Source organism: Somniosus microcephalus, chromosome 15, assembly GCF_052327205.1.
Source record: "Somniosus microcephalus isolate GS21.2 chromosome 15, FLI_Smic_1.0, whole genome shotgun sequence".
Taxonomy (NCBI): domain Eukaryota; kingdom Metazoa; phylum Chordata; class Chondrichthyes; order Squaliformes; family Somniosidae; genus Somniosus; species Somniosus microcephalus.
Genome location: NC_141001.1, coordinates 106156732 through 106179510, shown reverse-complemented (window position 1 = coordinate 106179510; position 22779 = coordinate 106156732). Strand labels below are relative to the sequence as shown.

At 42.5% G+C, this 22779-nt stretch overlaps 1 protein-coding gene across 1 annotated transcript in view; it reads left to right on the top strand.

Moving 5' to 3' along the window:
- Nucleotides 1-21979, top strand: part of LOC147107130 (uncharacterized) — a 93498-nt gene extending 71519 nt beyond the window's left edge. Inside the window, 10 exon segments of the mRNA XM_086008226.1 lie at nt 519-685; nt 3823-3982; nt 8196; nt 9455-9504; nt 9506-9607; nt 9753-9917; nt 11507-11604; nt 17861-17995; nt 19340-19454; nt 21027-21979. Coding sequence (XP_085864352.1) covers nt 519-685; nt 3823-3982; nt 8196; nt 9455-9504; nt 9506-9607; nt 9753-9917; nt 11507-11604; nt 17861-17995; nt 19340-19454; nt 21027-21185 — 1152 coding nt within the window. The 3' untranslated portion in view covers nt 21186-21979.
- The last annotated feature ends 800 nt before the right edge of the window (nt 21980-22779 follow it).

The window sequence follows — 22779 nt, the reverse complement described above, 5'->3', positions numbered from 1 at the left end:
TGTGGGCGTCGCTGGCAAGGCCAGCATTTGTTGCCCTCGAGAAGGTGGTGGTGAGCCACCTTCTTGAACCGCTGCAGTCCGCGTGGTGATGGTACTCCCACAGCGCTGTTAGGGAGGGAGTTCCAGGATTTTGACCCAGCGACAATGAAGGATCGGCGATATTATACTTCTAAATCGGGATGGTGTGTGACTTGGAGGGGAACTTGGAAGTGGTGGTGTTCCCATGCGCCTGCTGCCCTTGTCCTTCTAGGTGGAAGAGGTCGCGGGTTTGGGAGGTGCTGCCAAAGAAGCCTTGGCGAGTTGCAAGGTACTAAATGTAAAATATAAATTGAGGATTAACCCAGTCATGAAATTGCTCAGTGACGGGATTTATATCTCAGGCTATGTACAGTTAGTAAATGTCTATGTTTAAATTATTTTTTAAAGTCCGAGGAAGGACACAGAAGAGCTGTTTTAACTATGTTTTACATTCATGCTTACATAAAAATTGAAGAGTACTATTTTCACTTCCCTTTCAGTTAAAAGGGGCTGCTCGCCAGAATGTATGGACTGGTAACGACCCCTCCGAGATAGCATGGTTCAGAAATAAAGTAGAAGAACTGGAAAAACTACTTGAGCAAGCAAAGTTGCAAGAACACACTGAGCAGGATCTCGCTTCCTGCCAGAATGAATTGGCTGAGCTAAGGTTTGTTATTATTTACGTTAGAATCTCAGTTCGAATAAAGAAGTTGCATTTATAAATATATATATGTGTATATGTGGATATATATAGTGGCGCATTACCTTCTCGGGACATCCCAAAATGCTTTACGACTATTGAATTACTTTTGAAGTGTAATTATGGAGGCAAATATGGCAGTCAGTTTGCACGCAGTGAGCTCCCACAAGTAGCAAATGAATGAACGGCCAGATTTTTTTTTTTTGATGCTGATGTTGGTTGAGTGAGGAATATTGGCCCGGACACTAGGAGGATCCCCTGATCATCTTCGAATAGTGCCATGGGATCTTTTGCACCCACTTCAGCAAGAAGAAGGGTTCTTGGCTGAATGTCTCATCCAAACAGCAGCACCTCCAACAAAGCAGCACTTCCTTTGCACTGCACTAGAATGTCAGCCTAGAACCCACAACCTTCTGACTCGGAGGTGAGCGTGCTTCCAACTGACGCTTAATATCTGCTGTTATAAGTTTTATGTGAGCAAGGGGGGATTCGGTGTAGGATTGGTCAATGTAGGAATAACCTTGAATTATAAACAGTTGATTATCATAAATCAATTTTATATAGAAGTGATTTCAGTACTTGGTTTAGTTTTGGGACTGGTTTGTATGTCTATTTACAGAACCTGGTTTGTATTTCAGCGGTGCAGTTTTCCAAGGTCGCCGCTGATTGATTGACTGTTCAGCCCTCTGCGATGTTGCAGTCATGAAACGGCGCTGTTGAAATGTAAACCAAACTTTCTAAGCAGTGGTACAGACAGTAGGCAAGTTCTCTGACCAGCAGCAATGCCCCCAGTAGAAAATCATGGCTGACTGATCAGTTCATTAGCTGCAGCGATAGACGTAGAGAAGATGCTTCCACTTGCGGGCCATAACTATAAGATAGTCACCAATAAATCCAATAGGAAATTCAGGAGACTCTTCTTCACCCAGAGAGTGGTTAGAGTGTGGAACTCGCTGCCACAGGGAGTAGTTGAGGCAACTAGCATAGATGTATTTAGGGGAAGCTAGATAAGGACTTGAGGGAGAAAAGAATAGGAGGATATGTTGATGGGGTTAGTTGAAGTAGGGTGGGAGGAGGCTCGTGTGGAGTGTAAACCCCGGCATGGACCAGTTGGGTCGAATGGCCTGTTTCTGTGCTGTAAATACTATGTAATGTTGCAACCTTGGTTCTTGGGCAAAACAGAGTATCGCCAGTTATCAGGTGAAGAGCTGACAGAATGAAATGTCTTTTATACCTATGTCCTATGTGTTAAAGGGCCTTGATTTGTGTCTGTATATATGCACTGGGGTTTCATTCATTTAAATGGCCTCCACTGTAGTCATTGTTCACGAGTTTAAAATTAGACTTGAACGACGATACTTGAGCTAGAGGTGACGGTGCAAACATTTTACATTGGCTGATCAAGCAGATTCAGTAGTAACATTAAAAAGTGAATTGGATAAATACTTGAAGGGAAAAAATTACAGGGCAATGGGGAAAGAGCAGGGGAGTGGAACTAATTGGATAGCTCAGCCAAAGATCTAGCATAGGCACGATGGGCTGAATGCCCTCTTTCTGTACTGAGCATTCTGTGATTCTATGATATTTTGTTTAACAGTTGCAGCAGTGCTGTAATGCTGACCCTCATTCATCTGAACAAATACCCTCCAGTGTATAGACTGTGGCATTAATCTTGGCTGGCATGCAATAACTAATATCTCTCCGAGAACTCGTCTCGGGACAAATAAGATGGCATACATTTTGGGACGACACGCTTGTCGTAATACCTTTTCTTTAATCCATTGAAATTATCCATTCTGTGAGGAGTTTTTGCAAACTGTTGGATTGATTCCTGGGATGAGAGGGCTGTCCTCTGAGGAGAGATTGTGTAGATTGGGCCTATACTCTCTGGAGTTTAGAAGAATGAGAGGTGATCTCATTGAAACATATAAGATTCTGAGGGGGATTGACAGGGTAGATGCTGGGAGGATGTTTCCCCTGGCTGGAGTGTCTACAACTAGGAGTCATAGTCTCAGGATAAGGGGTCGGCCTTTTGGGCTGAGATGAGGAGGAATTTCTTCACTCGGAGGGTTGTGAATCTTTGGAATTCTCTGCCCCAAAGGGCTGTGGATGCTCAGTCGTTGAGTATATTCAGGGCTGAGATCGATAGATTTTTGGACTCCAGGCGAATCAAGGGATATGGGGATTGGGCGGGAAAGTGGAGTTGAGGTCGAAGATCAGCCATGATCTTATTGAATGGCGGAGCTGGCTCGAGGGGCTGAATGCCTACTCCTGCTCCTAATTCTGGTGTTACGTTCTTTGGAACAGAACTAAAATTGTTTTATCTGCACTTAATTGTTATACAGTACCATTCCTCAACTAATTAAAGTAATTTAAAATGTTACGACATTTTCAATGATTTCTGGCATTAAGTATATTGCAATACAATGTAACAGATGCACACAGAATGAATTAACGTGTTCAGGGTCAAGTAACCAGATGATAGCTAATTGTTACCAATTGAAATTAATTTTGAGCTATTTTTTAGGGTCCTCTTTCCTTTCTACAGGTTTAATTTGTTTGCTGATTAAACATCATAGATTATCGTTTTTTAAACAGCTTGTCTCTTTGACTTACGGTTTCTTTCATGTTCCAGATGGGAGGAGGCTCGTGTGGAGCATAAACACCGGCACAGACAAGTTGTGCCGAATGGCCTGGTTCTGTGCTGTAAAATTCTATGTTTACAGGCCAGGTGGCAATCTACTCTTATCTGGAATGCTTGCCTCCAAGTCTACAATGCTGAACGGAACAACCGTTCAATGCTATCAATTATATGTCCATATAGTTATTTAAGCAGTGTTTTGCAAGCAAATCTTGCTGGCAGCAATATCAATTCAGCACCATCCTCAACAAACGTGCTCCATTATTGCAATGCATCTCATGTAGCTTCTGTGTTGTTGGTGACGTTATTACATATTCAACATTACTCTCCTCCCCTTCCATCAGGTGCATGTCCTTTCTCAATATCAATAAAACATGGAATCAATAGTTCAATGTACAAGGTCTGCCTTGTTCGATTTTTAGCATTAAAGACAAAATTGGTACACTGTTATTTTACCTTTTAGATCGGAGAAGAGCTTCCTGCTTTCAGAGTCGAGAGCTATCAAAGAGCAGTACCTCATTGCAGTGGCAGACAGAGATAGACAAATTGCAGAACTGAGGAAATTGAACCAAGAAGTGTGGAGTGGTGAATTGGGAAATGTAAATAGCATGTACCAGATAAAAGTAAGTATTTTTAAAAACAAATTCATATTTGTTTGGACGTATGACTCACTTTAGAGGCAGCATCACCTTCCCAATGGTGATTTCACCCCCATGATACTCCAGCTTCAGAATTTTATCCCGTCGGCAGAGACAATAAAATGAGTCAACCATGAGTCACCAGCATTGAAGGAATCCCTATTTTCTCCATATCAGACATTAAAGCAATCTCACTTTTTAAATTACATTTTATACTGATTCATCTTTGAACACAAGCCATTATCATCGGGTGGAAGGGGGACAGTCTGGGTTTGTTGATCTCCGAAGAAGTCTGGGAGGATATTTGCTTGGACTCATGTCCGATCTCTTTCAGGGCAGTCAGTTAAAATCACGCAGTTTACATATTAGAACATAACATAAGAAATAAGAGCAGGAGTAGGCCATACGGCTCCTTGAGCCTGCTCCGCCATTCAATAAGACCATGCCTGATCATCGACCTCAACTCCACACTCTCGCCTGATCTCCACATTCCTTGATTCCCCTAGAGTCGAAAAATCTATCTATCTCAGCCTTGAATTAGGCCCTAAGCTCTGGAATTCCCTGCCTAAACCTGTCCGCCTCGCTACCTCTCTTTCCTCCTTTAAGACACTCCTTAAAACCTACCTCTTTGACCAAGCTTTTGGTCACCTGTCCTAATTTATCCTTATGTGGATTGGTGTCAATTTTTTTTTGTCTTAAAATACTCCTATGCAGCGCCTTGGGATGTTTTACCACGTTAAAGGTGCTATATAAATACAAGTTGTTGTTGTTGAATATACTCAAATACTCAGCATTCACAGCCCTCTGGGGCACAGAATTCCAAATATTCACAACCCTCTGAGTAAAGAAATTCCTCCTCATCTCAGTCTTAAATGGCCTACCCCTTATTCTGAGACTATGCCCCCTAGTTCTAGACCCTCCAGCCAGGGGAAACAGGCTCTCAGCATCTACCCTGTCAATCCCCCTCAGAATCTTGTATGTTTCAATGAGATCACCTCTCATTCTTCTAAACTCCAGAGAGTATAGGCCCAATCTACACAATCTCTCATCATAGGACAGCCCTCTCATCCCAGCAATCAATCTAGTGAACCTTCGTTGCACCGCCTCCAAGGCAAATATATCCTTCCTTAGATAAAGAGACCAAAACTGTGCACAGTACTTCAGGTGTGGCCTCACCAAGGCCCTGTACAATTGTAGCAAGACTTCCTTACTCTTATACTCCAACCCCCTTGCAATAAAGGCCAACATGCCATTTGCCTTCCTTATTGCTTGCTGTACTTGCACGCTACCTTTCTGTGTTTCTTGCACGAAGTCACCCAAATCTCTCTGAACACCAACATTTAGAAAGTTTCTCACCATTTAAAAAATAATTCTGTTTTTCTATTCTTCCTACCAAAATGAATAACCTCACATTTCCCTACATTATACTCCATCTGCCACCTTACTGCCCACTCACTTTAGTCTATATATCCCTTTGCAGATTCTTTGTGTTCTCCTCACAGCTTACTGTCCCACCTAGCTTTGTATCATCAGCAAACTTGGATACATTACACTCGGTCCCTTCATCTAGGTCATTAATATAGATTGTAAATAGCTGAGGCCCCAACACTGATCCTTGCGGCACCCCACTAGTTACAGCCTGCCAACCTGAAAAAGATCCGTTTATCCCTACTCTCTGTTTTCAGCCCGTTAATCAATCCTCTAGCCATGCTACTATATTACCCCCAACCCCATGAGCCCTAATCTTGTGTAATAACCTTTTATGTCGCACCTTATCGAATGCCTTTTGGAAATCCAAATATACTACATCCACTGGTTCCCCTTTATCTACCCTGCTAGTTATATCCTCAAAAAACTGTAATAAATTTGTCAAACACAATTTCCCTTTCATAAAACCATGTTGACTCTGCCTAATCATGTTATGATTTTCTAAGTGTCCTGATACCACTTCCTTAACAATGGATTTCAGCATTTTCCCGACGACTGATGTCAGGCTAACTGGCTTGTAGCTCCGTTTTTTCTCTCCCTCCTTTCTTGAATAATGGTGTTACATTTGCGACCTTCCAATCTGCAGGGACCGTTCTAGAATCTAGAGAATTTTGGAAGAGCAAAACCAATGCATCCACTATCTCTTCAGCCACCTCATTTAGAACCCTAGGATGTAGGCCGTCAGGTCCAGGGGATTTGTCGGCTTTCAGTCCCATTAATTTCTCTAGTACTTTTTCTCTATTTATATTAATTACGATAAGTTCCTCATCCTCATTAGACCCTTGGTTCCCCACCATTTTTGGTATGCTTTTTGTGTCTTCTACTGTGAAGACAGATACAAAATATTTGTTTAACGTTTCTGCCATTTCCTTATTCCCCATAATAATCTCTCCTGTCTCGGCCTCTAAGGGACCAACGTTTACTTTTGCTACTCTTTTCCTTTTTACATACTTGTAGAAACTCTTACAATCTGTTTTTATATTTCTTGCTAGTTTTCTCTCATTCTATTTTTTCCCTTTTTATCAATTTTTTGGTCAACCTTTGCTGGTTTCTGAAACTCTCCCAATCCTCAGGCTTACTATTATTCTTTGCAACATTATAAACTTCTTCTTTCAAACTAATGCTCTCCTTAACTTATTTAGTTAGCCACGGTTGGATCACTTTCCCCGTGGAGTTTCTTTTTCTCAATGGAATGTATTTTTGTTGAGAATTATGAAATATTTCTTTAAATGCTAGCCGCTGCTTATCTACTACCATACCTTTTAATCTATTTTTCCAATCTACCGTAGCCAACTCGACCCTCATACCTATGTAATTGGCTTTATTTAAGTTTAAGACTCTAGTTTCGGACTTGGGCAAGTCACTCTCAAAATTAAGATGAAATTCTATCATATTGTGATCACTTTGCCCCAGAGGATCCTTTACTATGAAATTGCTAATTAACCCTGTCTCATTACACAATACAAGATCTAAAATAGCCTGTTCCCTGGTAGGTTCCATGACATATTGTTCTAGGAAACTGTCCCGAATGCCTTCCATGAACTCGTCCTCCAGACTACCTTTGGCAATTTGATTTATCCAGTCTATATGAGGATTAAAGTCCTCCAAGATTATTGCATTACTTTTGTTGCAAGCTCCGACTATTTCTTGATTAATATTCTGTTCAACGATACAGCTACTGTTAGGGGGCCTATATACTACTGCCACCAGTGTTTTCTGCCCCTTGTTATTCCTTATCTCCAACCATACTGATTCTACTTCCTGATCTTCCGAGCCGAGATCCTTTCTCGCTACTGCCCTTATGTCATCCTTTATTATCAGGGCTACTCACCCTCCTTTTCCATTCTGCCTGTCTTTTTGAAACGTCAAGTACCCTGGAACATTTAGTTCCAAACCTTGGCCACCCTGCAACCACGTCTCTGTAATGGCTATTAGATCAAACCCATTTATCTCTATTTGTGCCACTAGTACGTTTATCTTGTTACGAATGCTTCGTGCATTCAGATAAAGAGCCTTTAATTTACATTTTTTATTATCATTCCCTGCCTTGACCTTATTCTCTGTTGCACTGCTACCATTAAACTCTCTGTCCCTTCCTGTCACACTCTGCTTATTTTTACCCAAATTGCTATACTGCTCTATTGCCTTGACCTTTCTCTTTAGATTTCTAAATTTCCCCCCTTTTTTAGTTTAAAGCCCTATCTACAGCCCTAGTTATTTGATTCACCAGGACGCTGGTCCCAGCCCGGTTTAAGTGGAGCCCGTCCCGACGGAACAGCTCCCTCTTTCACCAGTACTGGTGCCAGTGCCCCATGAATTGAAACTCTTTTTTTCCCACACCACTCTTTGAATCAATGTAGTTGAGGTGTATATGATGCATGCTCTTTCCCTTTTTGTTTGGTCCCACTGTTTTGTGCTACAATATTGAGAGGAATTGCCCATGATGAGCGACCAGCACGCTCAATCTGCACAGTGCGTCTTGGAGTTTGTAGGTAGAGATTCCCTTCAATCCTGAACTGGGTCATTAATTGACCGTTCCCTTCTCATGTCATACAGGTTCATTCTGGTCTTGTGGTACCAGCCATTATTGCTTTCATAGTATGATCGGAACCAGATACTGCGGGAAGCAGCTCAGTCAGAGAGGGTTGTTTTGAATCACTGGCTAAATCAGACCATGTAAATCAGACCATTTTTTGTTGCTAAAATGTAGCGTGTAACTTAGCACGTCTCTTTAAGGCCATGAGGTGTCATTCCTCTGTGTCTTCATGGGATAGTTACAGACTAGGGCCTAGAAATTTGATTACGCTCCACCCATTTTACAGGTGTGTGCGCGCACCATGTGAGCCCGAAGTGCGCCACTCGCCATATTGGTATAGGCATCAAAAGAGGCGTCCAGGACCCATGCCTGAAATAGGTGTTAGGCCCTTTACATCTTTAAATAGGGGGCCTACTGTCTCTTTTAGGCCCCCTTTGTAAAATTGGGGTTACATACAGCCTAACCAGCAGTTCTTTAAGGGAATGTTGCAGGCTAAGTGTAAAACAAAAATGCCCACTTAAATGTGAAGCTGGGAGGTTCAGTAATGCTCCTCCTGGCTGCACATTAAAACCACAGGCTGCTGCCGGCCAGTACGCCACCCCCGCCCTCCCGATTGTCTCTCCCTCCTGGCCATTCCCCTCCTTCCATTCCCAGTCGTCCCCCTCACTCCCACTCCTGGTTGTCGTCTTTCTTCCCTCCACCCCCCCCCCCCCCCCCCCCCTCCCCGAAGCAGGCCGGTGCAAACCAATTTCTAAACCTAGTTGTTTTTGGACAGCTCTTTTGGTCAATTAGAGGTCAGACTAGCCTTTTTTGTACTTTTTTCTTGTGTGTGTGACTCTGAAGTCAGTTTGGAAGATATCTCTTGTTGACGAGGCAAGTTTCTCTGTACATTGGAAATCATTGGCATTTATTTAAAGTAATTTGCCTGTGTGTCAGTCTGATACCGGAAGTGTGGGAGACACAGTCTATTTGTGCTTTACGGTTTCTGAAACATAGTTATCCAGAACTGTTCATAATTTTTCAGTTGAAGTAATTTAGGCCAATTAATTCCCTAAAAATCAGAGCAACTATTTCTCTATGTACAGTCTGTTGAACATAGCTAATCTAGGTAAATAATTCTCATCTACCAATGTGTCTCCCATTAAACAGAATTACTGATTATGAATAACATGTCTGTTATTCGGATTTAATGCCGGTGCATTAATTATCAATTGCCAATTTCAACCTAAAGACGGAACCCTAATTATTTTTGGTTAAATGTAACCTTTATTCATTCAGGGTTTGACTCAAAATGATTAAATCGAGTATTGGTAGAAAGATTTGCAAATTATATCTAATCTGCAGTTTATGGAAATACTGTGTGTGCGGGCATTGTCTGATGTGCTTCAAACACATTCAAATAAAACTTTTAAAAAAAATTGTGTTTATTTTAGCCTTAGAAACTGTATCCTTGCTGGGCAACGAGAATGTTGCTGAACAAGTTGAAGTCTCTGTTAATAGAAAAGAAACAACTGCAGAGTGAAGCTCAGGGTTACCTACAAGAGATTCACCAGAGAGAACTGCGATTCCAACAGCTGAACAGCAAGGTAACATCGTTGGGAGCTTCATTCTACGTAACATGCTTCTTTGTAAACTCCACACACACCTATGAATTTAATTCTAATGATGCAGAGTTTGTGGGGTTTACAAACTGATCAGCTCTTACATTTCTTCACTGTTTCGCTGGCACAGGTTATGCAGTGCATCGAAGAGAAAGCAACATTATCCAGTCAGCTAAAGGCAGTGTCTCAGACTCTGCGTGACACCCAGTCGCGTTATGGAGATGTACAGGATCGCTTCTACAGACTGGAAGGACAATACCAAGCTCTGCGCTCGTCTTTTCAGAATGGAGAACAAGTAAGTGGAGTATAAAATGCGGTTGGTTGTCATGTAAAGTTACATTCTTTCTCATTTCCTTCCCAATTTAAAAACAGCTTTTTAAAAAAAAAATTGGAGAAGAAAGGGTTAAAATAGATTCACAAGGTAGAAAGAGTAAACTTAAAAACACGATAGAGAGAATGGGAAAGAACTGGTAGGATGAGCAAAATGTTGGGCCACAGTGTGAACACAAGTTTTTTTTTTAAATGTAAAAATATATTTTGTTATTGGTGTTGAGTAGTTTAATATGTCTACATACGCTTAAAAATGGTGAGTCGTGCACCATTCAGTAGGTACTGCGACTGAAACTGGCGCTGTGAGGGTCACATTATTTGACCTATTAAATAGAGTGGGACTCAACTAATGTTACGTGACAGCTCCACTGTACTGACCTTGAATTGCACCTCAATCCAATATGCAAGCTTGCAGCTGGAGCGTGCCATATGCAATTCCCACCTAATTGGTGTCCACTCCTCTCCTATAACTATTGCGCACCATTCGGAAGTTAAGCGACTTCAGCCCTTGTCCGTTTTCCTCTCCGTTTGGCATTTGCTTTGAAGATTGTCCTGAGCCAATTGTTGCACCATACATGCACTGCTGTTCTTACCAGCCATGTGGCATGAATTTCAAGGCCACCTGTAAATGAAGCCTCACAAAAGTTCCAAGCAAGTGGTCAGAGCTGCTCTATTCTGCTTCCCAACCCTGCCGTTGCTTGGCACTAATGTTACCTGTACTTGTCTGACCAAGCTTGGATGCTGCTCAAGCCATTGCCGCAGGCAGGAATTGTGAATGGAGTTAAACCGTATGGAATCATCAGCAAACACACCCACTCCTGTCTTTATGACAGAGGGGAGGTGGTTGAAGATGGCTGGGCTGAGGACACTGCACTGAGAACAACAACAACTTGTATTTATATAGCGTCTTTAACATAATAAAATGTTCCAAGGCGCTTCACAAGAGCATTCTCAAACAAAATTTGACGCCGAGCCACATAATTAAGACAGATGACTAAAAGCTTGATCAAAGGGGTAGATTTTAAGGAGCATCTTAAAGGAGGAGAGAGAGATAGAGAGACAGAAAGGTTTAGGGGGGAAATTCCAGAGCTTAGGGCTTAGGCAGCTGCAGGCACAGCCGCCAATGGTGGAGTGATTAAAATTGGGGATGCGCAAGAGGCCAGAATTGGAGTATCACATATCTCGGCGGGTTGTAGGGATAGGGAGGTGCAAAGCCATAGAGGGATCTGAAAACAAAGATGAGAATTTTTAAATTGAAGCGTTGTTGGACCGGGAGCCAATGTCGGTCAGTGAGCACAGGGGTGATGGGTGAACGGGACTTGATGCGCGTTAGATACGAACAGCAGAGTTTTAGATGCGCTCGGGTTTATGGACCTCCTGCGGTCATGTCCTGGGGCTGCGGCGATTAGGCTTTGACAATCACGACCATGTTTCCAGCCACTGGGAGGGTTTTGGCTTTGACACCCATTGACCTCTGCTTTCCTTGGTGTCCTAACTTTACAGTTCATGGGTTAATTAAAATTGGAGTCTCATCTTTTCTTGGTTATGTTGTAGGATGAAGCAAATGAGGAAGTTCCACCAGGGGCTCCGCAGGAGCGTGCCAGTGTCATAGTGGAAATTGACAACTTAGAGCTGAATGAGCTACGGAGGAGGTGAGTGCTGTTTGTTCTGCATTTTTACAGGAAGAAATGGCACAATTATTTCATCTATTCAAAACCCAAGAGGAATTTCATCGATTTAAAAAGATATGTCTTTTTTTCAAATGATTATGGGTTTGGTGGAGAAATAAATTGAAGTTCAGGAAGTTCTGCAGAGATGTTGGAACAAATGACATGGGTAGGAACAGGGAGGAGGTCCTGCTAAAAGAGTATCTGGAGTTAGGCTCTAAATTTAAAAAGCTGGACCTCGAGGGTGGTCGTCTCTGGATTATTGCCCGAGCAACGTGCAAATTGGCATAGAAGCAGACAGATCAGGGGGAATTAACACATGGCTAAAGGGCTGGTGTGGGAAAGAGCGTTCCTTTTCATGGGACACTGGCACCAGTTCTGGGACAGGAAGAAGCCGTACCGATGGGACAGGCTCCACCTGAACCGGGATGGGACCTGTGTCCTAGCGGAAAGGGTAAATAGGGAGGTGGCAAAGGCTTTAAACTAGTAAGATGGGGGGAGGGATCTACAAGAAATGTAACCAGCCTAAATATAAACAAAACAGGAAAAGAGAGCATAGGAAAGAATAAGTAAGGGATGACATTGATAGCAAGGGAATAAATAGAGTTACAGAACTGGAATCTAAAAAGATGGCTAAACTGAAAGGGAGAGGAAATCCTATTAAAAATGAGTTAAACTGTCTGTACAGCAATGCACATAGTGTCTAATAAAACAGGGGAGCTGGAGGCAATCATGCGTTGGGAGGAACCAGACGTAATAGGGATTACTGAGACATGGCTACAGAAAAATCAGGACTGGGAATTAAACATTGCAAGGTATAACATATTTAGAAAAGAAAGAGGGGGAGATGGAGTAGCTGTACTTATTAGGGATAACATAATGGCAGTAGGAAAAAGTGACGCAACTATCGGCAAGACAAAAATAGAATCCATATGGATAGAGATAAAAGATAATGAAGGATCAGTCACACTAATAGGCGTAGTCTACAGACCACCTAATAGTGAAAGGGAGGTGGAGGAAGAAATATGCAGACAAATTAGGGAAATGAGTAATACATAGAATAATAATCATGGGGATTTCAACTACCCTGATATTAATTGGACAGAAGAGGTAGGTAAGGGGGATAAGGGAATGGAATTCCTACAATGTATACTGGACTCCTTTCTAACCCAATATGTAAAGAGCCCAACAAGGGAGGATTCACTATTGGATCTAGTAATGGGGAATGAACCAGAGCAGATAAGAGAAGTAAAAGTAGGGGAACATCTAGGCAATAGTGACCATAATATAATACACTTTAAGATGATAATTGAGAAGGACGTAAGTATGACAAAAACCAGGGTAATAGATTGGAGAAAAGCTGATTGTGAGTGGCTGAGAATAGAACTTGGGAAAATATTGGCAAACAGCGATGTAGAACAGCAATGGGAAACATTTAAAACGGTGTTCAATAGAGTGCAGGAACAATATATTCCACTAAAAGGAAAGAACAAACTAAACACTAATGAGACTCCATGGATGAATAAAGACATAAGGAAACAATTGAGGGTAAGGAAAGAGGCAGTACATAGACAGCAGAGGATGCATGATAAGAGAGAATACAAAAGGATTAGGAGAGAAGTCAAAAAAAACAATTAGGAAGGCAAAGAGGAACTATGAAATTAAATTATCAAGGAACATAAAACAAAATAGTAAAATATTTTACAGGCACATCAATAAAAAAAGGAAGGTTGGGATGGGAATAGGGCCATTAAGGGATGGACAGGACAATGCCACAGGTAACGACAGAGAAATGGCAGAAATATTAGATAATTATTTTGCTTCAGTATTTACCAGGGAGATAGAACAGGTGGACATGACATTGGATGATGAGATTATTAATGAGATAAGTGCATTTAAAATAAAAAGAGGGGATATATTAAATAAACTAATCAAACGCAAAGAAGATAAAACCCCTGGTCCGGATGGATTGCATCCACGTATTTTAAACGAATCTAGGGAAGAGATAGCAGAGGCATTACTACATATATATTTAATAATTTGTTAGAAAAAGGTGTAGTGCCAGAAGACTGGTGGATAGCTAATGTAATAATACCTATATTCAAGAAGGGGAATACAGCATGTCCAGGGAATTATAGACCAGTCAGCTTAACATCAGTGGTAGGAAACATAATGGAATCCTTACTAAAGGAGAAGATAGAAGAACATCTAGAAACTAAAAGTATAATAATGAATAGTCAGCCTGGATTTCAAAAGGGCAAGTCTTGCTTGACCAACTTCATTGAATTTTTTGAAGAGGTAACAGAGAGAAGACCATGGTAATGCAGTAGATGTAATTTATCTAGATTTTCAAAAGACCTTTGATAAGGTACCCCATAATAGACTGATGAACAAGGTCAAAGATTGCGGAGTCAGGGGACAAGTAGCAGAATGGATAGCTAGCTGGCTTCAAGGCAGAAAGCAGCGAGTAGGGGTAAAGGGTAGCTATTCGCAGTGGCAGAAGGTGGGTAGTGGTGTTCCACAAGGATCAGTGCTGGGACCACTGTTGTTCACAATTTACATTTACGATTTAGACTTTGGAATCAAAAACACAATTTCTAAATTTGCATATGACACCAAATGGGGGGTGGGGTGTTGGTCAATACTGAGGAGGAAAGAAAGAAAGACTTGCATTTATATAGCGCCTTTCACGACCACCGGATGTCTCAAAGCATTTTACAGCCAATGAAGTACTTTTAAAGTGGAGTCACTGTTGTAACAAATTACAGGAGGACATTAATAAACTTGCAGAATAGGCATATAAGAACATAAGAAATAGGAGCAGCAATAGGCCACTTGGCCCCTCGAGCCTGCTCTGCCATTCAATAAGATCATGGCTGATCTTGGGCTCAAAGCCACTTCCCCGCCCACTCCCCAATTATATAATTGGCAAATGAAGTTCAACACGGACAAATTTTGGTAGGAAGAATAGGGAGGTCATTTATTACTTGGAGGGTGCGAGTCCAGGTGGTGTAGAGGAACAAAGGGATCTCGGAGTGCAAATACACAAATCACTATAAGCTGCAACACAGGTTAGCAAGACCATTAAAAAAAGCAAACCAAGCACTAGGGTTTATTTCTAGAGGTATAGAATACTTCTATTCCCAGAGGGAAGTTATGCTAAACCTGTATCGAACCTTGGTTAGACCACACTTGGAGTACTGCATACAGTTCTGGTCACTATATTATAAAAAGGATATAGAGGCACTGGAGAGGGTGCAGAGAAGATTTACAAGGATGATACCAGAAATGCGAAGGTTTACATATCAGGAAAGGATGAACAGGTTGGGTCTCTTTTCTCTTGAAAAAAGAAAGCTGAGGGGTGACCTAATAGAGGTCTTTAAAATTATGAAAGCTTTTGATAGAGTGGATACAGAGAGAATATTTCCATTTGTGGTGAAGAGCATAACTTGAGGCCATCAATATAAGATAGTCACTAAGAAATCCAATAGGGAATTCAGAAGAAACTTCTTTACCCAAAGAGTGGTGAGAATATGGAACTCACGACCACAGGGAGTGGTTGAAGCGAATAGTATAGATGCATTTAAGGGGAGGCTAGACAAGCATATGAGGGAAAAGGAAATAGAGGGTTATGCTGATCGAGTTGGATGAGGAAAGTCGGGAGGAGGCTCGAGTGGAGCATAATTGCCAGCATGGACTGGTTGGGCCGAATGGCCTGTTTCTGTGCCGTGTATGCTATGTAATGTCATGGTTTTCTGAGGTAAAAATTTCTCAACTCCTTTGCAGCAAATAGTTAATCACAGCAGAAAGAAATCTACGGTGGTTAAAGTGAAAAGAAGGATAAGGTGCCAGAGATACAGTGAAGATTATAGATTAGTGAATGAGCAGAGCTTTGAGGAATTGGTGTAAGAAGAAAAATTGTAATGGAGAAACTCATGGGAATGAAAACTGAGATGGTTTCTACCCGAGGGTGTGAAAAGAAATAGGTGAGGAAATTGGGGGATGCCTTTGTGATAATCTCCCAAAGCTCACTGGTTTTGGGTGTTGTATTGGGGGAATTGGAAAATAGCAAACCTTAGTTAAAAAGGCAGGAAGGGACAAACCAGTTAACTGCAACCCAAGGGTCACAATTTTAAGTTGTATAAGACCAGATCTAGGTTCGATGTTAGGTGGTTCTTTTCCCAGAGAATAGCGGACCTCTGGGACAGGCTGCCGGCTTGTGCAGTGGACACCAATTTGCTAAATTCCTTCAAGCGAGAGCTGGATCTGTTTCTGGGTGTGGCTGAGATCACCTCGTGCATAGGGTAGGTACTGCATAAAATTATCAGGGCCAGAGTGATGATCTGGACTAGTTTTGATTGCCTAAGTGGGTCAGAGAGGAATTTCCCAGATTTCTTCTCTCAAATTGGCCTGGGTTTTTATCTGGTTTTTCGCCTCTCCCGGGAGATCATTTGATTTTGGGTGGGGTGGGGCGTCTATATATTGTGATGCACAGCATATCACAATTGTGTGGGACAAGCTGGATGGACCCGAGGGTATTTTCCTGTCCGTCATTGTTCGTATGCTCGTAATGTCCTTGGTGAGAAAATTGCTTGAATGGTTGAGGGAGGCTGTAGGTACAGAAACATTTTGTGGTATTTAAAAGAGAGACGGGTACCAGAAATAAGTGATAGGAGGATTGATTCTTGCCTGGATGAGTGCAGCTCCAACAACACTGAAGAAGCTCGACACCATCCAGGACAAAGCAGCCCGCTTGATTGGCACCCCATCCACCACCTTAAACATTCACTCCCTCCATCACCGGCATGCAGTGGCTGCAGTGTGCACCATCTACAAGATGCACTGCAGCAACTCGCCAAGGCTTCTTCAACAGCACCTCCCAAACCCGCAACCTCTTCCACCTCGAAGGACAAGGGCAGCAGGCGCATGGGAACACCACTACCTCCAAGTCACACACCATGCTGACTTGGAAGTATATCGCTGTTCCTTCAACGTCGCTGGGTCAAATCCTGGAACTCCCTCCCTAACAGCACTGTGGGAGTACCTTCACCACACGGTCTGCAGCAGTTCAAGAAGGTGGCTCACCACCACCTTATCAAGGGCAACAAAGATCGGCATTAAATGCAGGCCTCGCCAGCGACACCCGCACCCCATGAATGAATTTTTTAAAAATTCTGCAATCAGGCACTCCCAGAACGCGCTAGTTGGGAAATCATGAACCTGCTCCCCCTGATTTTCTGCTCGGCAATTTTAATAGCTGAAAATTAGAGGCCGTGAATCCCTGATTCCTCGACCTGCGCTGTCTGGAGGTGCCCATTCGTGGAATCAGTCTTACGGAGAAAAGGCAATTCAGATCGACCGGTGTAGCTGCTGTGGCTAACAACAGGGCAGAGCAGGCTTGATGATGGGCTGAATGGCCTACTCCTGTTCCTGTAATCCTTATACTTATCATCTTGTTAGATACCTTCAGTGCTGATCTGTCATGAAGCAGCATTTTGTATGTCCTTTTAACTGATATCTTGCTAAATGTTTTGTGCAGTGCCTGACATTATTTGAAAGTTTAGGATTTGTAGGTTTTAATGAAATCTGCAGAATAATTGAAAATTTGCACACATCTGGAGAATCTGCAGAAATTCCAAGGACTTCAGTGGCCCAGATAAGGTGTCACCTGATTGCAGAGATGCAATTCTCAATGATTGAAATGTTGAGCGCTACTTAATGTTCAACACTTCGAGAGCAAATTGCATTGCACAAAGACTTCCGTATGATTCAACTAAGTTTAAAATCACAATAGCCAACCAAATATTTTCAGCTTGACACTGTTGGTAGCAATCTCTTCTCTCAATCTGTAATTCTTGGATTCCAACCCCAGGGCTTGAGCACGTAATCTAGGCTGACATTACTGTACTGAGGGAGTGCTGCACTGTTGGATGAGACATTAAACCGAGGCTCCATCTGCCTGTTGTGGTGGAGGTAAAAGACCCCAAGGCATTCTTCGAAGAAGAGCAGGGGTGTTCTCGTGATTATCCAGCCAAGATTTAGCCGACAATACCTTTTTATAAAAAAATAAATAAAAAAAATTAATTGGGACCTTGTTGTCTGCAAATTGGCTGCCATGTTTGTCTACAAAAACAACAGTGCCTATATTTCAAAAATTGGCTGTAAAGCACGAGGATGTTAAAGGCACTATACAAATGCAAGTTCTTTTTCTGTCAGTCACAGATTTTTTTTTTCGTTTTAGGCTTGCAGAATCGGACCAACGTAATGATTCTGCTCACCAGGAGCTGTCCCAGTTAGCAGAAATGCTGGCAGATGAAGAGCTAAGGAGAAGTGCTGCAGAGGAAGCATTGATAGCAGCTGAAGAAAGGCTTAAGGGGTTAGTGTTAAAACTGAACCTCTTCCATTTTGAATTGTCCTGGAGCGTCATGTAAGGATGTTGCTACCCTGCCTGTCCGAATATCATTCGCAGTTGTTTTTTAAATGATTCTTCATTATCCATTTGAAGAATGGATGAGCATATACGTATAGTCATCAGTAAGAGGCATGTCATTACTCTACGGACACCAGACGCAGAGTGATGTCTTACAATACACTGTGCATTCCAACGGACCAGAGTTACCTCACAGCATCTGAGGCTTTGCCCAGTGAAGAGAGACCTCTGTGTGCGTGTTTGTGTGTAGAATCATAGAATCGTACAGCACAGGAGGCCATTCTGCCCATCGAGCCTGTGCCAGCTCTCTGAAAGAGCTATTCAATTAGACCCACTGCCCCTGCTCTTTTCCCATAACTCTGCAAATGTTTCCTTTTTAAGTAGAGCTCAAACTCTATTTTGAATGTTAATATTGAATCAGCCTCCCATCAGCCTTTCAGGTAATGCATTCCAGATCATAACTCGCTGAGAAAATTTCCCCATCCCCTGGCTTTTTGCCAATTACTGTAAATATATGGCTTCTGGTTACCGAACCTCCTGCCAGTGGAACAGTTTCTTCCAGTTCTGGTCTCCTTACCTAAGGAAAGATGTACTTTCCTTAGAGGGAGTGCAGCAAAGTTTCACTAGACTGGTTCCTGGGAAGAGGGGATTGCCCTATGAGGGGAGATTGAGTAGACTAGGCCTATATTCCTTAGGAATGAGAGGTGATCTAATTGAAACATATAAAATTCTTAAGGGGTTGACCGGGTTAATGCTGGGAAAATGTTTCCCCTGGCTGGGGAGTCTAGAACATGGGGTCCCAGTCACAGAATAAGGGGTTGCCATTTAGGACTGAGATGAGGAGAAATTTCTTCACTCAAAGGGTTGTGAATCTTTGGCATTCTCTACCCCAGAGAGCTGTGGATGCTCAGTCGTTGAGTATATTCAAGACAGAGGTCGATAAATCTTCGGGAACGAAGGGAATCAAGTGATATGGGGATAGTGCGGGAAGGTGGAGTTGAGGTAGAAGATCAGCCATGATCTTGATGAATAGCGGAGCAGGCTCGAGGGGCTGTATGGCCTACTCCTGCTCCTGTTTCTTGTGTTCTTTCTACTCTATCAAAACCCCTCATAGAAAGCTCCGCTGTCTGCAGAAAGCTCCACTCCTTCGGCACCTGACCCTAAATGTGAGGTGAGAACCCCGTGGCAGCTCTGCTTTCTCCCCAGTCTTTGGTATCGGTGGAGGTTTTAAAGAAATTGCATTGATGGTAGAGGCTGTTTTTGGTTCATGTTGATCTTTTTTGTTTCTAGTCTTGATATGCCTCCTGCCAGACTGCCACCCAGAGAGTACACCATACAACTGGAATCGGATGAAGAACGTGAAGCCTTGATCATAGATCCCAGTGAACACGTAGTGGTACGGAAGGTCTGTAACGCCATTCATTTCATTACGTACTAGCTTCGATCTAATTTGCTAAAAGTACCTCCCCCCCCCCCCCACCAATTCATTGTAAACCCTTCTCTTGTTAAATAATGCTAGAGAAGTTGTTAATTTAAAATCTAAGATTGGTAGATTTTTGTTAACCAAAGGTATTAAGGGATATGGGGCAAAGGATATGGAGTTATGTCGCAGATCAGCCCTGATCTCATTGAATAGTGGAACAGGCTCGAGGGGCTAAATGTCCTACTCCTGTTCCTATTTTAAGGTTCTGACTGTAGCTCGGATGCAGTTCCACAGGCACCTGCAGCTCTCCAGTAACTCATGAAAATGGCCATTCTTCAGGTATGAGCCCTAAGCGGTCTGTGTAGGCCGATTATTCTGTGATTATTCAACAAGGAAGACATTACATTCTTTCCTTGCCCAACATCAACGAACAGGTACTTTTCCACCCTCCCCTCTTTAGCCTGGGAGGCCTGAGGCCTCTAATTCAGCCGCACAGCACCTGTCCGATTGCTGGCAGTTAGCTGCTAACCCAGGGCTCCCATATTGTTGTTACCCAGAGAAAGGAGCACGATAAATACCAGGAGATGTTATGAGGGGGGAAATTGTAACAGAAGAAAAAGGCAAATCAAAATGCGAGCCACATTTGAAAATAGCTTTGCTAATCTCATCACAAGCAAAACAAAACCTAAAATGCCTTTCAGTTGATACAAACAGTGGGGCAAAATTGCCCTTTTTCAAATAAAAATACATTTCACTTACCTTTTCGGTTCACCTTTCTTCCCTTCACCACCCCCACGCTACCTGTGCCATACAGTCATTCATGTCCTCCTCCAGGCCTTTGCTAATGTACTTCTGTACCTGTCATTAAGAGATCACAAATATCCTATGCTAGCTGTGGAACTGCCTCGCCATCTTATGTCAGCCCAGCCAAGATGGGAAACTCTACCAATTTTTTGGAACCGATACCCTTTTGCTTAATAGCACGACAAATCGGTATCATGTACAATGTTCCCCTTAATTTTTTTTAGGTGAGCGGTCCCTTTAACAGGCTGCACGGCCCATTCAAAATTTTGCGCATTCGTGAAATTCCACATTTGAAAAGCTGGTCCCGGTCTGCGCGGGATCGACTGACAGCTGTGGCCGCGCAGCTTAGCAGGAACGTTGGTCATGCATTCAGTGACCAGGGAACCTTAGCTCATAGAATCATACAGCACAGAAGGAGGCCATTCGGCCCATTGTGCCTGTGCCGGCTCTTTGAAAGAGCCGTCCAATTAGTCCCACTGCCCTGCTCTTTCCCTGTAACCCTGCAAATTTTTCCTTTTCGAGTATTTATCCAATTTCCTTTTGAAAGTTATTATTGAATCTGCTTCCACCATACTTTCAGGCAGCGCGTTCCAGATCATCATAACTCACTGGGTTTAAAAAAAAAAAAAAAAAAAAAATTCTCCTCATCTCCACCCTGGCTTTTTTGCCAATAATTTTAATTCTGAATGAACTTAAATTTGTCGAGCTGGATTTTGGTTTGCTTTGACTCTTTATTTCTCTCTCTCTCAGGTAAAGAGGGGAGCCCTTTCCTTCAAACGGTGGCTGCATGGCCGAAGTTTGTACTGCTTAAAGCTAATGAGCTCGAGGGCCAGATCACGCTACCTGGTCTTTGTGTACTTTGTGACACTACATGTTCTTGTTTTCATGTGCCTGACGGGACTTTTATAGATGCACTACGTAGACCAGAGGGAAAAATAATTCCTGAAGAGAATATATGATCGAGGGGGAGGACGGGGGCGGGGTGATTTTAACCTAATCCACCCGTCGGGGAAACTGACGGGATGGGGCTAAATGACGGTTTTCCGCTCCCGACGATTTTACTCTCCGTTGAAGTCAGTGGACGAGCGGGATGTAAAACTGACGTTCCACTCGATCCCGTCTGTTTTCCGACGGGCGGATTAGGTTAAAATCTTCCCCCCCCCCCCCCCCCCCCCCCCAAATGTGTTCATGAAAGCTGCTAATGGGTTGAGCACTGATTACAGTTGTATAAATTCTTTTCATATTAAAGTATTGTATGAAGTGTATTGTCGAGATGTGTTTATAGCTGTTCAGTGAGATTGTGAACTGGGTTTAAAATTGTAATTGTTGGTCTGCTATTAAATTCCAAAGGTATTCTGCTATAAACGGTTATATAACAGCTGCATTATGTACAATTGTGTATATTTTCTGATGTGAAAAGCAATATTATTTAACTCTACCGTGTAAGAGGTAGGACATCTGGTAATGGTTGAAAGATTATTTTTGTGCTTGGAAATGCATTTGTAAATTGAAACATTGCAGGTAGTTAAAGAAAAACACTGAGGGCGTTTGATAGTAATTAAAAATGCAATGTTACTTTCATCTTGATTGCGGCAAGATGTTTGTAACCAGGGTGCAGTTTAGAAACGCACAGGTTTTGAAAATATTGCATTTGCTGATTTCTTGTTGGCGAATAAGTTTTTATTAAAAGTTGAAATGCATCATCTACTTCTCAACTGTTTCATTGCATGAATTTTTCATTTGAGACCAAGGTTGGGCACGAAAACATATTCCAGTTTCAAAGCTGGATTTAAACTGCAGTTCCATCTTATCTCCACGACCTTCAGTGTAGTTCTGCTTTGTGGTCATGGATCCATTTTTTTTATAACTTGTTATTGTTTTAAATAAGTTGTCTGTTCAGCATCCACTTTTGATCTTATCAATGTTGCAATTCCAATGAGGTTAAATGTTTGAACACTCAGTGATGCCATTATTGCTCATGCTTTCCTTTGTACAGGAAACTCTCTTAACCGGCACCTAAATATCCGGCAATCTCTCTTAACCGGCAAAATTCAGGAGTCGGTTCAGGTAAGTTTTACTGTATATTAGTGGCCGTGTAACCGGGGTTCCTGCATCTGTGGCCGTGTAACCAGGGTTCCTGCACTTGTGGCCGTGTAACCGGGGTTCCTGGATCTGTGGCATGTACGGGGCTCTCGTACCTTGGTAAGTATACCTCTCTGTAATCCGGACTTGTTGATCAACCGGCACCATGTCGGTGCCGGATAAAAAAGAGTTTCCTGTAGTTAAGAACTTGTATAAGCCTTCATTTACATGCCTCCTGTAATTTGGGTGCAAAGTGGTATTGCTTTGCACTTGGGCTCAGGAAGTTTAGGATAAATCCGAAGTAGGGCCTGAGCTCCATCAGGGCATCTCGCGTCATGTCGCTCAGGAGTTAGATCAAGGCCTGACTCTGGATTTCCACCACAGTTATGCTGTAAATGCACCTTTCAACTCCCCCTAATTC